At 36.4% G+C, this 16159-nt stretch overlaps 1 protein-coding gene across 1 annotated transcript in view; it reads right to left on the bottom strand.

Annotated features, from left to right (window-relative positions):
* Window positions 1-12626, bottom strand: part of REL (REL proto-oncogene, NF-kB subunit) — a 46380-nt gene extending 33754 nt beyond the window's left edge. The window contains exons 1-2 of the mRNA XM_083348437.1: window positions 12410-12626; window positions 2962-3104 (exon numbers count right to left, since the gene is read on the bottom strand). Of these exons, the coding sequence (XP_083204563.1) occupies window positions 2962-3104; window positions 12410-12416 (150 nt within the window). The 5' untranslated portion in view covers window positions 12417-12626. The remainder of the gene's footprint in view (window positions 1-2961; window positions 3105-12409) is intronic.
* Window positions 12627-16159: the final 3533 nt, after the last annotated feature.

Below are 16159 nucleotides of genomic sequence, written 5' to 3'. Positions count from 1 at the left end.
TTCGTTTTAATCAGTCCTTATGTTTTACAATGAGGTGTTCTCTGTAAATCCAGGGTACTTTATTCAGTAAACCATAGTGTGGTGTGAGATGTGGTTCCTATCTTATTTCATCAATTAATTTACCACATAACCCATTCTCTGAAAACAGTCCCATTTAAATTAGCGGACCTTACAGTACTCACAGGCAAGTGGACATAGAATTAGGGCCTGAAGATATAATTCTATGCTCACATATCTGAGAATAAAGTTTATTGAACTGCATATTTTTCTCGATAAAAACTTATCAGGGAAGCACCAAGCTTAGTAACAGAGTACATGTTTTAATGCAGGAAAGACTTGGCTAGAAAGAAACTGAACCAATAGGTAGATATTATTTCTCTGAATTTTCTCTGCCTGAAATCCTTAAAAAAGGGGTCCCCAAACCCCGGGTTGTGAACCAGCACCGGGCCGCGACATACCAGAAATAGGTCCATGCAAACAAGCAAAGCCCCATCCTTGAGATGCAGGCAGTACATGAAACCACGCCTCTTCCGGTCCACAGAAAAACCTCTCTCCACAGAATTGGTCCCTGGTGCTCAAAAAGTTGGGGACCTCTGCCTTAAGAGTCACTATTTTCGGGTCCTGCCTTGTATCCCACATTTTTTTAGGATTACTGTATATGTATTTTTAAAATCAACTTTATTAAATTTAAAAAATCATATAAAATACAAAATAACAAAAAGCGAAAAACTGGGGAAGGAAGTATTAAAAAGGGAAAAAAGTTAAAAAGTGACGAAGAGAAAAGGGGAATTGACTTCTACCTTTCTTCAGTACTGGTACAAATATATAATAAAGTAATCTCTTAAAGTAACACAAAATCATATAAAAATATACAGATTAAACCATAAAAATAACATTAAAATTATATTAAAAACCCTATTATTCTAAGTTAAAATATAAGCATAAAATGCAATATACATATCTATTAATAAGAATAAAAATACACAATATTTCTATACATAATTAGAACAAATTTAGTCATCAAATCCTAAAATCAAAACTTCATTTTTCTTTTTCGAGGAAGAAGTCCAAAAATGGTCTCCAAACAGAAACACAACTAAATAGCATTGTGTCTTTCATCAAAGTAGTCAGTTTTGCCATCTTTGCTAATTCCCTATAAAAATCTTTGCTTTTCTTTGTTCAGGGTTCCCCTTTCTTGTAAAGGAAGCACCCAATGATCACTGCAATAAACATAGTTTTTTCTCCTGATAGACATGCTCCTTACTTTGGCAAAATTCCACAACACAAAGATCAGAATTTCTTCCTGACTCAGTTACCTGATAAACTGAGATTATTGGAAAGTGTGTGGTACAACCTGTACAGTGGCATTCTCCAACCTAGGCAACACATAAATAGGTTTACACTCCCAGCATTCTGCACCTAGCCTAGCCATACAGTAGCTGAATTATGGACACTGAAGTCCACCTCATCTAGAGAATTAGGGGCCGTACAAATCATTACAAATATTATGGCTACAGAGATAGCCCAGGTGCAGCTGGAATGGACATTGTTTCTCCATTTTATTTTTCTGCTGGTAAGATCCAGGGATGGACAAGAAGGATTGATAGTTGGAGGGTAGCCTAGGAGCAATAGTGTGGAAGCTGGCTAATCAGGACTTTCATCAGAAATTCAAATGTTTCTGAATGAGTTTTTTTCCTTCCAGTCAAAGCTATGAAACATTCTGCTGTTTAAGTTAAATGACGGTGACTTTCCTTCCTTGATGTGCCTATAAGGAAATAGTCCTGGAACTATGCCAACATCCTGACTGGCAATTGTTGGCACTGCTAGACTTTTCCGTCTGCACCTGATGAGTGGTTCTTGGATTTATCTTCTGGATTCACCTACTTGGATAAATGATTCTATATTCTATTTTAATTGGTCCAGAGTGAGAGAGAGAGAGGATTTCTCAATCCTTTTCTAGGTTTGCTTCAAAAGGCTCAATGTAATCTTTAAATCCTCATAGTGCCAGAGCAGTATACTTGAAGGATAATTCTTCTTTATTATTGAGTTCATGCCAAACAAGAATCATAATGAAAATTGTGGTTTACTTCAGTTATTCATTGTGATACAGTGGTTAGAATACAGTATTGCAGGCTAATTCTGCTGACTACCAGGAGTTCAATCCTTACCCATCCTTCCATCCTTCTGAGGTCGGTAAAATGAGGACCCAGATTATTGGGGGCAATATGCTAACTCTGTAAATTGGTTAGAGAGGGCTGTAAAACACTATGAAGCGGTATATAAGTCTAAGTGCTATTGCTATCATTTATGTTGCTGTTGCTGTTGTTGCTATTACTACTACTACTACTGCTACTTATATGGTGCCTGTTCATTAAAATTGTGCAATGTTTCTTAACTTTGAGTATTTTAAGAAGTGTGGACTTCAATTCCCCAGCTAACTCCACATGTGTTAACTGGGGAATTCTGGGAATTAAAGACCACATATTTTAAAGTTGCCAAGATTGAGAAACATGGACTAGTTCATGGTGTGACCATGTTTTATTCAGTAAATTATGGTTAAACAAATCATGGCTTAGCACAATTTTCATGACCATAGTCCCTGCAGAAATGCAAATTTTTCTGCTTTTGTTACGTTGCAAAAAAAGCTATAGAACAGTCCCTTTACAACAAGTCTTTTTTCAATATCATTCTGAGGCTCATTGTTTTAGCATAGTTTTTTACAATGTTATTTGTATTTATGGGATTGTTGTATAATTTTAATTTCATAACATAAGAGCAGGACAAATGAGAAAGCAAATCTAATCTTCCCAGCAGCTTTCCAACACATTCTGCCTGAAGAAAGAGAACCTTAAACAATGTATTGTATTGCACAATCCTTGACTTTGGAGCAAAACAATCATCACCCCCAATTTTAAAAGAAGTTTGGGGTGAAAGAGCAAGCAGACACAGTAATAGGTATACCTGTATAGATGGGAACGTCCGGTTGATATCAGTACTGTGTTCACCCGGAATACTGCCTGCTGATCTTCCTTCACATTTGTATCGAAAACGCATACCTCTCTGTCTAGGTTGCTCATGTATTTCAATATATGGCTCATGACCACCTTTAAAAGGAAAGAAACAATTATAAACATAATTTAAAACATATGTTGTGTTAGTTAAATGACAGCTAGAAACTGGCTTTTAAAAGTGAAGATGATCTAGAAAGCAGATAAGAAAAGTCATGTAAAACATTCACATGTCTCTGGAGATTCTCAGTCATTCAGGTCATGGATGTCCCAAAGGTGGTTTTTCAAAAGGCAACTGGACTTCCTTTGTTTTTTGCTTTTTGCTTGAAGACGTTTCACTTCTCATCCAAGAAGCTTCTTCAGTATATTCTGCAAGAAATATAAATCCTTCCTTCTCTACTATTCAATCAGTACTGAAGAAGTTTCTTAGATGAGAAGTGAAACGTCTTCAAGCAAAAAACAAAGAAAGTCCAGTTGCCTTTTGAAAAAGCACCTTTAGGATAAAACATTCACAGTTTCTACTGATGTTAGTTTATCACCTCTAGCTGCATTGCCCATAAAACTTTCCGTTCTGTGGCAGAAATGGCATTATTATTGGGAAAAATTGAAACAAAATTCTGCTGATGATTTTATGGCCACAGTTGAAAGTAAGTTACTCTGCTGTACAAAGCTTCAAAGGCTTAACTCAAGACATCAAAACAACACTTATTCCTGTACTATCTTTCTTGTTCTCTTGAGACTCATCCATATAGCCACCTTATCCTGGCTTTGAGACAGCTCATTTATCATTTCTTGAATACATGTCCTCACTAAGGAAATGCCATCACGTTGCCAGCCTAATGTTCAGGCAGGCTGAAGTCAATTCCAAATGACCAAGCAGAAAAATGGTGTTTTTCTGGAAAACAGGAGAAAACCTTCTATATGAACATTCTACTATATATTTGGAGAGTCAATAATTTGTTGAAGACCATCCTCTCCCATCAGACTGGATGACTCCACATTTACATATTTCTTGATACTGTTGTTCTCTTTTTAAATTCTGCTCTTTGTTTAAAAAAAAGGTTACGTGTACCTTCACCAAGGCTCAACTTTGAAATATTCTCAAAGCTCAGGATCAAACATGCAAGATCTATATGCACAGTTTACATATTTGTGCACAGATTGCCTTTATTTTAGCATTAATTCAACACTGCGAATCTACAGCATATGTCTGTAGGAGGAACAATTTCCAACTAGAGAAAAATGCTTCCAAGTTAGCTTATGCAGTTATCTCAAACTGAACTAAATGCTAATCTTTAATTATGTTTTCCTAGTTTACTGGTAACATTAATTAAACAAATTGCTGTGGGACCTTCTGAACAGATTGCACTTGCCAGCTTCAGTCTACTTAGACCAACTTTGTACATTGAGCAGAAACCAGCACTAAATAACTATCAGGAATAAAGAGGAAAACCCAAGTTTGATGGATCTCATGATGCTTTTTTCCTGAAACCTCAAAGGCTATCAACAAGAATTCTCCTTCAGTACACTTAGAAATAAGGACCTGTGTTTTACCAAACACATATCTAGCATTGTTATTCATGGTTATTCATGTTATTCATTTATTAAATAAACCCAAATAATTGATGTCAGATTAAGCATGCAGACTACTTTATGGTTTAGCCTTAGCACACAAAGGCTCTATCATACTCTCAATAGAGTATTTTCATACTCTCTACATGATCTTTATTACATAATAGATTTAGACACAGCATTCTCACAATTCTTTTATTTGCTCTTTTTCTACTCCTCTCCTAAGTCTTTCTTCTTGGAATATTGTATCCAGTTTTGGTTACCACAATATGAAAAGATATTGAGATTCTGGAAAGAATGCAGAGAGGAGCAACAAGGATGATTAGAGGGCTGGAAGCTAAAACATGTGAAAAACCCAAGAATTGGGTATGACAAGAAGGACCAGGGGTGACATAATAGCAGTATTCCAATATCTGAAGGGCTGTCACAAAAATTAGGTGGTCAAACTATTTTCAAAAGCACCTGAAGTCAAGACAAGAAACAATAGTTGGAAACTAATCAAGGAGAGAAGCAACCTAGAACTAAGGAGAAATTTCCTAATAGTGAGAAATTAACTAGTGGAAGTGCTTCTTTAATGATGAAGTTGTGGATGCTTCATCGCTGGAGACTTTTAAAAAGTGCCTGGACTGCCATTTATTTGAATGTTATAGGGTCTTCTGCCAGAGCAGGTGGTTGGACTAGATGACCTCCAGGGTACCTTCCAATTCTGTTATTCTATGTTCTATGTTCTTCTTGTCTACTGCTAAATAGCCTGGGACTTGTAGTACCATTCTACAATCAGCACCATAATTGAGATAACAGTACCGCTGTTGTTTCCTTCTACATTTATACAATACAGTACTTCAGTTGTAACGATTAGGATAATACAGTTTGGAATCCAGGTTTTTTTTATGAAAGTGACTCTTAAAAGTGTCTATTTTTACATTGTCCTAACACTAAACTCTATGAAGTAGTGCTATTTTAGAGTCTTTTGCTTCATTTTGAATTTGATCATTTACAGGCAAAAGATTAATTGGAAACATACATATGCATTCACTAGGAAATTAGAAACTTCTAGTTTAATAAACACATGAGGACCATTTACAGCTTTCTTTTAGATATCAAGCTGAAAATGCAGATAATTTTCAACTTATGATTATTTGTTTTGTGACCATTCAAACATATGATGGCCCTTAAAAAAGTTACTTATGACTGGCTTTGAACTTATGCCTGTTGCAGCATTCTTATAGTCCTGTGATAAAAATTCAGGTGGGCATGTGCAAAAGTTGAAGCATCCCAGAATCAGGTGATTATCATGTGTGACATTCCTGGGGAGGGGGGGCTTTCAACAAGCAAAGTCAATAGAAGAAGCTGCTTTCACTTAACACAGGGGTGTCAAACTGCTGGCCCGCAGGCCAGTTTCATCATACCGAAGCTGCACCCACCCCATTTCTGGCAATGCAAAAAGAGTCACGATACATCACAACACGTCATGTGACATGGCGAGTTTGACACCTGTGACTTAACAACTGCATGATTTGACTGTAGCAAAAAGGTTGTAAAATTGGGCATGACTTATTTAACAACTGCATCACTTAACAACAGAAATATTGACAGACTCTATCTACCAAGGCAAATAGGTGGGTGTGGAATGTTACAAGTATCTGATCCCAATTATTGTCATAGGTTGATGACTACCTGTACATTGTCTACTAGGAGATCATGGGACTCACTTACTTGAATACTTGAATAAACAGAATCAACACAAAGCTGTTTATTGAACAAGTTTACAGGTCTGATTTCATTTTTGGATTTCCTTCACAGCAAATTGCTAAGTAATACCATAACCCAAAACGGTACAGCTAAAAGGTCAGGCTGTAATGAAATATGCTACATAATATTCTGTGATAGATTTCTAAACATATTTACACTTATTTTACTGGGACCTAAAGATTAACCTTTTAATACTAGGATTTGTAGATACAAAACTCCGTATCTGAATGTACTGATATATGTTTGAAAAAATAAGTGGTTTACACTGAAGTCCATTTATTATAATTTCCAGAGGTATGAACTCAATTTGTAACATTTTCCTGTTTTTTGGAAGAAAAAATGTACCGCTATCCCAATTCACTAAATGAAGAGCTTCTCCCTATGTCAGATTCCAAACCATGAGCAATTAAAAATAAAACAAATGAAAGCAATGTTATATTTATCCAAACTATCAAAACCTGGAAAAATAAAATTGTAAGAAAAAAGTATGAACATATAATTAGGCCAATGGTAAAACACATGATTGGTTTGCCAAAGATTCTGGAATATTCAATTAAATGTTTTGGAGATTTTCGAGTGCCCCTGTCAACCAAAATAGACAATACAGAGCTAAATGGACAAATGGTTTGAGTTTAAGCTAAGGTAGTTTCAGATGATACCTAGCTCATTAAAAAGAGCAATATTGTTTCTTAGACTTTGAAGATCCTACCACAGAAATGGGAGTGAATTTACAGTCAAACTTTAGATTCAAATTTCAATTAGCAATTTCAAAAACTCATCAAGTTGACTTGATCAAGTGCTCAAGTTAATCTAACAAGCAACTAGAGCCTCCTATGCAAGTTATCGAGCATAAACAGAACAAGGGTTGTCATGCTCACTTTGGACCAGGCTGTCTTTCATCTGCATGTGGCTAGCATATGGTTCTTTACATTTGACTCCAAAGTTACATGTTCTTCACAGGAAAAAAAAATCTTCAAAAATTCAACATACAGTATGTGATGCAATAACTTAGTTGCCCATTTAAGAAACAGATTAGTCACGTTTTAAGCATTCTGAATGTGCCCAGCTGGAATGATCTCTTGACAGTTCTTTTCTATAGAAGATTGGAAAATTTTTTCCAATTCTCAATTTTCACTTCAACTTTTCTATGTTCTCGAAAGGTGTTGCATTAGACAAACCCTGTATCAAGTGTTAAAATATTTCAAATGCTATATCTAGAGCAGAACTGGATGTAATACATTTAAAAAGTAAAAGGAACCCTCCCAAAACCCTGACTTTATGTATATGAAACTGGCTTCATCAACTGTAACGTAAGCCAGCATGGATTCTTCCTCTTATTCTACAAGGTTCCTATGAAAATTCATCATTACACACAGAATTCTTGCTCTACACAAGACTACGGGTAGTCCTCGACGTACAACAGTTCATTTAGTGACCATTTGAACTTACAATGGGATTGAAAAAGTGACTTATATGACCATTTTTCACACTTACGACTCTTGTAACATCCTCATGGGCACATAATCAAAATTCAGGTGCTTGGGAATTGATTCATATTTATGATGGTTGCAGTGTCCTGGGGTCAAGTGATTTAAACTTCTGGACCTCTGAGATATTGCAGATAGTGTACCCCTGGTTTAGAGCAAATTATTTAAAAGCAGTTCCCCAAATATTTATTTATGCATATTATTTACATGGTGACGGGAAGCTTCTGCAGATAGCTTCTTTGTGGTAAGCCAACCAGAGTCTGTGAATGCCATTATACACATAAATCCTCCCAAATAGTTTCCTCAAGACACTCAAGTTAAACAAGGAAGAAATTAAAAATGGTCATAAGAAAGATTTGGCCATCCTGTGAGATTTTAGTTATTATTCAACGTTTGCATATTATTATTTTTCATTTAACACAGGAACTACAGGCCATCTAGAGATTCTCACCAAATATCACTGCTTCATTGACTATAAACTGCAAATAACTAAAGAATACCTATGATATTTCTCTTTTGTATATGCTTATGTATTTGTTGTAGTTCTTTTCCTCCCCATCTCTTATTTTTAATAAAACCAAGCCTAAGAGTCTCAGTATCTATATTACATAGTGCCATGTCCACTATGTTGATTATAGAGCTCAGTTAGTGATTTTAGGCCAGCCACTATCACCCAACCCTACCTACGTCATATGGCTACTATGGGCAAAATCTGATCCCCATATAGTTTGCCAAGCTCCCATAGAAAAGTCTGAATAAAAATGGAACAGATTAAAAAATGTATAAAAGGCAAGAGAAAAGAAATGCAGCTGCTTAGGACAGAAGGTACACCTGTGATTAAAATTAATTCAGCTGTACAGCTTCCGCTTTAAAGGAAACTGTACCTCCAGAAAGATTTAATTTAATTTAATTTATTAATATTTCTATACTGCCCTTCTCCCGAAGGACTCAGGGCGGTGTACAGGGCAAGAATAAAACACAGAGATTTACAAAAAATAAAAGGTAATTAAATACATGCCTGATTAAAAATACAGTTAATACATAGTAAAAAAAACCCAATAAAAATAGTAAAAAACCCCACCAATCCCCCCTCAGGCCAGGCTAGCTTGCTCGAACAAGTATGTTTTCAGATCGCAGTGAAAGGAGCGAAGATCGGGCGCCGTCCGGAGCTCAACCGGTAACTGGTTCCATAGCTCCGGGGCGCCCACAGAGAAGGATCTCCCCCTGGGGGCCACCAGTCGACATTCTCTGACCGGTGGCACCCTGAGGAGGCCCTCTCTGTGGGAATGCACAGGGCGGAGGGAAGTAGACGCCGGCAGCAGGTGTTCCCTAAGGTACTCCGGACCCCTGCCATGTAGGGCTTTAAACACCATTACTAGCACCTTGAATCTCACCCGGAAGACAACTGGTAACCAATGCAGCTCACGGAGCAGAGGTGTGACATGGGAGTATCGGGAGACTCCCAACACAACTCTCGCGGCTGCATTCTGTACCAGTTGGAGCCTCCGGGTGGTCCTCAAGGGAAGCCCCATGTAGAGAGCGTTGCAGATCTTGATGTTATAAAGAGGGCATGACTTGGCTATCCAAAAGGCACCTGCCTGCAACAAAAAAAGTCAGATATTTGGTATTTCTTCACATGCCAGTGAGTCTTTTATTTTTATTGACATTAGCCTGTAATTAACTCAAAAGTCTACTCCCTTTAGTGAGGCATTCCTTTCATTCCTCAAACCAACAGACTCCTAAGCCCATAATCTCAGGCCTAGAAGCTCCCCCCCCTTTTTTTTCATGTGTTGCCTTTGCCCAGGGAAATCCATGGTACTCTACAGAGAGAAAGCTTAGTACCTTATGTAAAATGATATAATCTTTCTCTCCTTTGTGGTTTTCCCATTAAAGAAATGTCCACATATGCAAGTTCAGAGAATGCAGGAAAAAAAGTACAGCATTTTTCCTTTCTCCTACATATTAAAATATATTTTGTTACTGAAATGTTGCATCTACAAATCATGTCTTTTAACAAATATAATTGAAAATGCCCAATACATGGATGATGCCAATACTTTAATTTCAATGTCAAGTGAAGGCAGGGTAATTTGGCCAATCGTTTGATTATATTTAAAGAGTATTAACAAATCATTGCACTGTTTTATTGATTACATTCTGCCTTGAAATCTATTGAGAGAATATTAAATATTTAAATAAAGAAAATTGTGTCACCAACTTGGACAAAACAGGAAATTGTATTTAACTGAAGACTTCCTTGTTTTTTGTTTGCTCAAGAAAAGAGAGAAGTAAAAGTCTGTAAGTGAAAGGTTCATTCATGGCTTCGTATATGAAGCAGAAATATAATAGTATGAACTTTCCCAGTGTAGTATGTTTTATAATATACTTGAAGTTTTTATTTCATATCAAAACCGAAAGGTCTTGAAATCAATATTTCACTGTAAAAATAATCTCACAAAATCATGCTGGCAACAGAAATTTAAAAGGTATGTTCCACATTAAGTGAAATTCTAAATGCATTGATTAAAATGATACAAGGCTTAAATGCAGATTTGTTTATGTCTCAAATCATATAGAATGAAATACTGTATACTGTACATTTCATATGCAAAATATTGTAAGGGGTAAAAGTTTCTGAATAATGTTGTATTCATCACCTAAATATTCTCACAATAGAAAGCTCTTCCACCAACTACTTCTATTTACTGATAAAAATGGTACTGTACTATACACCACACCTACATTTCAATCATTTAAAATATAATAACTGATAACATGTCTAAATTCTAATGATCAACCATAATATATTAGAATAATTATAAACTTTTTGTAACTTTCAAATAACATTAAAGTCAGCATGGTAGATAAAGAAAACTTGATGTAGTTTAATAATGTTTAAAAAACACAGTTTCAAAATATGTCATTAATATTTTTTTCCAGCAAAAATGTTATAAAGGATAATACTGATAAATGGAAGATTTTAATTTTTAGAAACAGGGCCCAGTTCACTCCTTAAAAACAAAATGAAGCCTAGCTATGGCTCTCCATTAGAAATGTAGATGGAAATCTTCTATGCAATTTTCACCTCTGCTCAGAAAGAAATACTTACAGGTCTTATGTGGAAATAAATCAACTTGGAATCAGTGATGGGTATTTGAACAAACATACAAAACTGAGATGAATTTTGTCCACTTCCCCAATCTTTACTGTTTCTTCCCTTCATATTTTAGGCTATACTGCAGATAAAAGGGGTAATTCAATTCAGCTGAAATCAAGCAGTAACTACAAGGTATCTCCATGGTTTGGAGGCACCAGTTCAGTTTTCAATACCAATGCAACAAGACAACATTCAGCAAGTTCCAAAGTTGAATGACAGTAAGTGATATGTCAATAAGTACTCATTATAATTCTTTTTTTTAAAAAAAAGCCTACACTGAATATGAATTAGAATAGTGTCTGTGTCTTTCCAATTCCTCTCTACCTCATTTTTACATGATTGTTTAAGCACATTTATTTAAAGCTGTTTTTATTCAGAAAAGTTGATACTGCCAGTGAGAAAATAACTTTAATACCTCAAAGTCAGCTATTATAGTGGAGACAAAAAACGTCAGTTGCAAACTAGAAGTGTTCTAACAATCGAAATAGCAAAACAAAGCGACTTTGTGAGACTTTAAAGACCAGCTTTTGAAAAATACAAAATTTTGCTATAATAGATCTGAAGATGCCACAAGACTCACTGCTACAAAATAGTATGGGTCCTTCTCAGATAGCACATATCAACTGACTTAATCAGTACTATATTGTTTCTAGTATGTCATCAATTACAGAATATCTGTACCCTATTAAAGACCAAATTAAAAATAGAACTGAAGGCTCTTCATTGCTCTTCAGAACAGAAATTCAAATCTTCAATGGCTACCTAGAGGTCCTCCTTTTTATTTATTTATTAAATTTATATATTGCTCCTCTCACTAGAACAGCATAATACAAAGATTAAAAGGTAATAAAGAACAATTGAAAATTAAGGAAAATTAAATAAAAACTTTTAAAAAAACACAAGAGGACAAGTGACATGGTTTTGGGGATTTCTCTTTTAACCCCTAAGCCACCCCTGACATTGAGCACCCCATCAGTGGATTTTGTCTGTGTAATTTTGTTTTTAGTTTTCCTGCATTGAGATGGTTTACAAAAACCTGGCCTCATACCATCAAAAGCTGCTTTTACTTTCACACCAGGCAAAAATTCAAATGATTTCCCCCTAGCCTGCAAAAAAGGGAAAGGATCAAGAAGTAAGCAAAGTATTTGCCGATACTCTATGACCCCTGTATCTTATAAGCAAATTCTCTCCAGTTGTGGTTTTCTGTCCAACTAACAAGAAAGAAAATACTTTCCTTGGTCCCAGGGACTCAAGCCAAAGTGACTGCGGAGCAACTGTTAATACACGAACACCACACCAAAACGCAGACGTCGTGAGGCCGCCGCGCCTTGATTTCTGCCCCGCTTTCCAACGAATCGTGACGAGCAAGCGTCGCGGGGCCGTCTTGCTAACCTCGATCCGAGACAGCCAGTCCGCGCGATGCGAGCACTTACCGGCCATGGTGGGACCTCCTCCCGCTGAGGTTGCGTCCAAGGGAGGCTCGCGTCTGCGGAGCTGCTTCTTGTTGAGGCGGCAGCCTCCGTCTTGTCTGGAGATATTTCTGTTCCGCGTCTGAGCGCCGCTCGTCTGGGTCCGGCAGCTAGGATCTTCCTCCCTGTGCGCTTATTCGTTACCGTCAGGGAATTTCCCGAGACGTAGGCAAAATACTTCCCTGATGTCTCTCAGTCACTTATAACTTTCTTTCTTAAATGTCAAGGGAGGGACCGCCTCCCGCCTCCTGCCCGGTTTCCAAGCCTACCTGCGCCTTTACACTTGGGCGGCAAACGCTTAACGTGAGGAGGCTGAGTTGTATCGGTGGGTGAGGTTAGGCCAATCGCCAGATCGCGGCGAGCGCGTCCCTCCTTTTCGTGGGTGACAGGGGGTTGCCTCACTGCAATTCACAGTCAAACTGAGCTGTGGTCGGTGTCCCTCTATTTGCTCACTTCTCATCTTCTCAGCTTCTCTCTCAGGAAGGGGCAACATGTGTTTGGCTTGGTCAGACCTGTAAAAGAAAATGGTCAGACCTGGCTGGAGTTTGGAGTGGGAGACTACCAGGAGAGGCCCGGGCTGCGCCCTAGACAGGGAAATTGGGGGAAAAAAAATCCCGGAAAAAGGGGAGCCTTTTCTTCCTGTTGCCAGGATAACTGCAAGGAATATCTGTCAAGTCCCAAGGACACTAAGTTGACTAAAAGGAAACCTTACTGCTACTATTTTTTTATTGTATACAATTTATTAATTTTCTACAAAACATAAACTATAAAAAAATAAAGAATTGGTAAGGGAAACAAATGGGGGGAGAACAAGAAATAGGGAGAAAAAAAGAAAATAACTTCCAACTTTCTTCAGTACAAATATTGGCTCTAAAATTCAATAATGCACAGTATTTCTATAATCATAAAGTTAATTGTCAAATTTCAAAATAAAAATTTCATTTCTTTAAGTGATTGTCGTGTATAGAAATAAAACTAGACAAAGTGTTTTCTTTAATCAAAGTAGTAGTTTCGCCATCTCAATTAATTCTATTAACTTCACAATAGAGAAGATTTGTTGTTATCATACACAGATACAAAATCTCATGTTTTTTCTCAAACTGCTTGTCCATCAAACCTAAAAGAAAAACCTCTGGTTTCCATTGTACACTTGTTTTAATAATTCTCTAAATTAAAGCACTTACAGTATATGATTCCAATAATTCTTAGCTTTGTTACATATCCACCAAATCGCTACCTTTGGACCGATTGCATATATTTAACACATGTATTTGACAATTTATAAGGTATTAAATACCAATGATACATCATCTTATAAAAATACTTTACTGCTACTTATTGAACCTCCGCTTGGTCAGGAATTTGGCAAGAAACCGAAGGATGAGCTAAGAATTCCCATTGATGAATTGTTCAGAAATTTTGCTTCCCAATTACTGAGATTAAATTGTGGACATGATTATGATATATAATTATAGAATGGAGATCTTTGCATACTTAGAATTTATTATTATAGGTCAGATTTTCTCAAGCCTGTGCTCTGGGTCTCATTTCTTTGATAGTTAAATTTGGCTTACCCCCTTTTCTCCATATGATCGATGGCAAAGATGATCTGTCATTTTGTTTTAATCATGAACAAATTTCTTTTCATTTCTGCCCACTGACATGTTATTTTTTTAAAAAAAATATTGGTGACTTTTGCTTTATTTTGTTGCCTTTACATTCTGCCTTTCCTTTGAAAATTCAAGACAGGGTCTTGTTATAAGTAACTAGTAACCATCGTCTAATAAATTGGGGGTGGGGACACGAAGGGAGGCTCAGCCAATCTCAATGTATACATGGTTGTACTTTGACAATAAAGGTTCATTCATTCATAGAATAACAGAGTTTGAGGGGACATTGGAGGTCTTCTAGTCCAACCCCCGACTCAAACAGGAGACCCTATACCATTTCAGAAAAATGGTTGTCTGAAATGGTAGGGTCTCTTTAAAAGCCTCAAATGATGAAGCACCCACAACTTCTGAAGGCAAGCTGTTCCATTGATTAATTGTTTTCACTGTCAGGAAATTTCTCCTCAGTTCTAAGTAGTGTTTTTCAAACTTGGCAACTTTAAAATGCGTAGACTTCAACTACCAGAATTTCTCAACCAGCAATGTTGTCCATTCTCTCTGGAATGATCTTTCTTCTTTCTTCAGTATACAACAGGCCACAACTCTTCTTGCCTTTAAGAAATACCTCATCTAGTCTCGTGTCAGAAATGCAGGAACTAGAAAAGGAGAAAATATTAATTTAATATTTTAAAAATGTTAAAGCTTTGTTAAAATATAGATTTGTATCACTTTATATAGGCCTTACTGCCTTACTGCAATAGGAGTCAGCTGAGTGAGAGTCCCTTCTCTGAGTTGGTTGCCATTTTGAATTTTACTTTTGCAACAGCTGTGCTGGCACAGTGGTTAGAATGTAGTATTGTAGGCTAATTCTGTTGACTGCCAGCAGTTCGATCCTGACTGGTTGAGGTTGATTCAGCCTTCCAGTCTTCTGAGGTTGATAAAGTGAGGACCCAGATTGTTGGGAGCAATATGCTGACTCTGTAAACCGCTTAGAAAGGGCTGTGAAGCACTATGAAGTGGTATATAAGTCTATTCATATAGCACATCTATTGCTACTCATATTTTTATTATTATTATTATTATTATTATTATTATTATTATTATTATTATTATTATTATTATTATTATTATTATTGCTTGTGTTTATGTTGTATGCCACCCAGAATCACACTGAGTGAGCTGGGTGGCCTTATCAACCTTGAAATATTGTAATATAAAAATAAATAATTAAATAAAATAACTTGTTAGTAGTCTTCAGTGTTCTATGTATTTGTTCATATTTCTCCTTGAATTTGTAAAAGAACAACCAAAAGAACAAAACCCTAAAAGGCTGCTGGTAGTTGTAAGAGAGATAGTAGTGAAGGAAGATTGTTGGTGAAATAACATCAATAAGTGCTGTTGCCCCTGGAAGCATCTCTTTACAGATATCATATTGCACTACAATTTTTAAACAACATGGGTAAAACCTGTGGCAATTAAAATAGTATAGTAAAACACCACCAAACCTGCAGTTCTTCTAAGAGATTGCAGATTGGATACATGATGCTAATCTACTTTAAAGATGCAATTCTGAGCAGAATGGGATTGTGAGAATGAGAAATGAAAAAAGATGATTTAAAATTATGCATATGCAAATTTTAGAATGTTGGAAGCTTTATGAATGTAAAAACATCTATGGAGTGAGAAAAAGAAGATTTATTCCATGTATTTTCAAGCCCTGGTTCAGCAGATAGAAATGAAAGATAGGAACAAAAACAGGGCAATTAGGCATGCTGGTGAGGGGTATGATGATGCAATGTCAGTAATGTGAAATCCCCCCCCAAAAAAACCCCTTTTTTAACATTTGGAAGATGCTGGGGGGAACAAAGAAGCAAGATGTGCCAGTTGATGGAGAATTCTATAGGCAGACTAGAAAATATTTTGAACGTCTCAATGAAATGAATCCAGATTTTTTTCATTTGTAGAGCAGACTCATAGAAATCAGTGAGTCTTAGGTTAGTCCTAAGCTTAATGTTTTGTCAGTTCTACTTTCCCATCTTGAGATGGCACTCACTTAAAAGATATTATTGCACCTTAGTTTGCAGATACAGTATCTCCAATGAAAAGA

This window comes from Vipera ursinii, assembly GCF_947247035.1.
Source record: "Vipera ursinii genome assembly, chromosome: 1".
Lineage (NCBI taxonomy): Eukaryota > Metazoa > Chordata > Lepidosauria > Squamata > Viperidae > Vipera > Vipera ursinii.
This window is presented reverse-complemented; position numbering and strand designations above follow the sequence as displayed.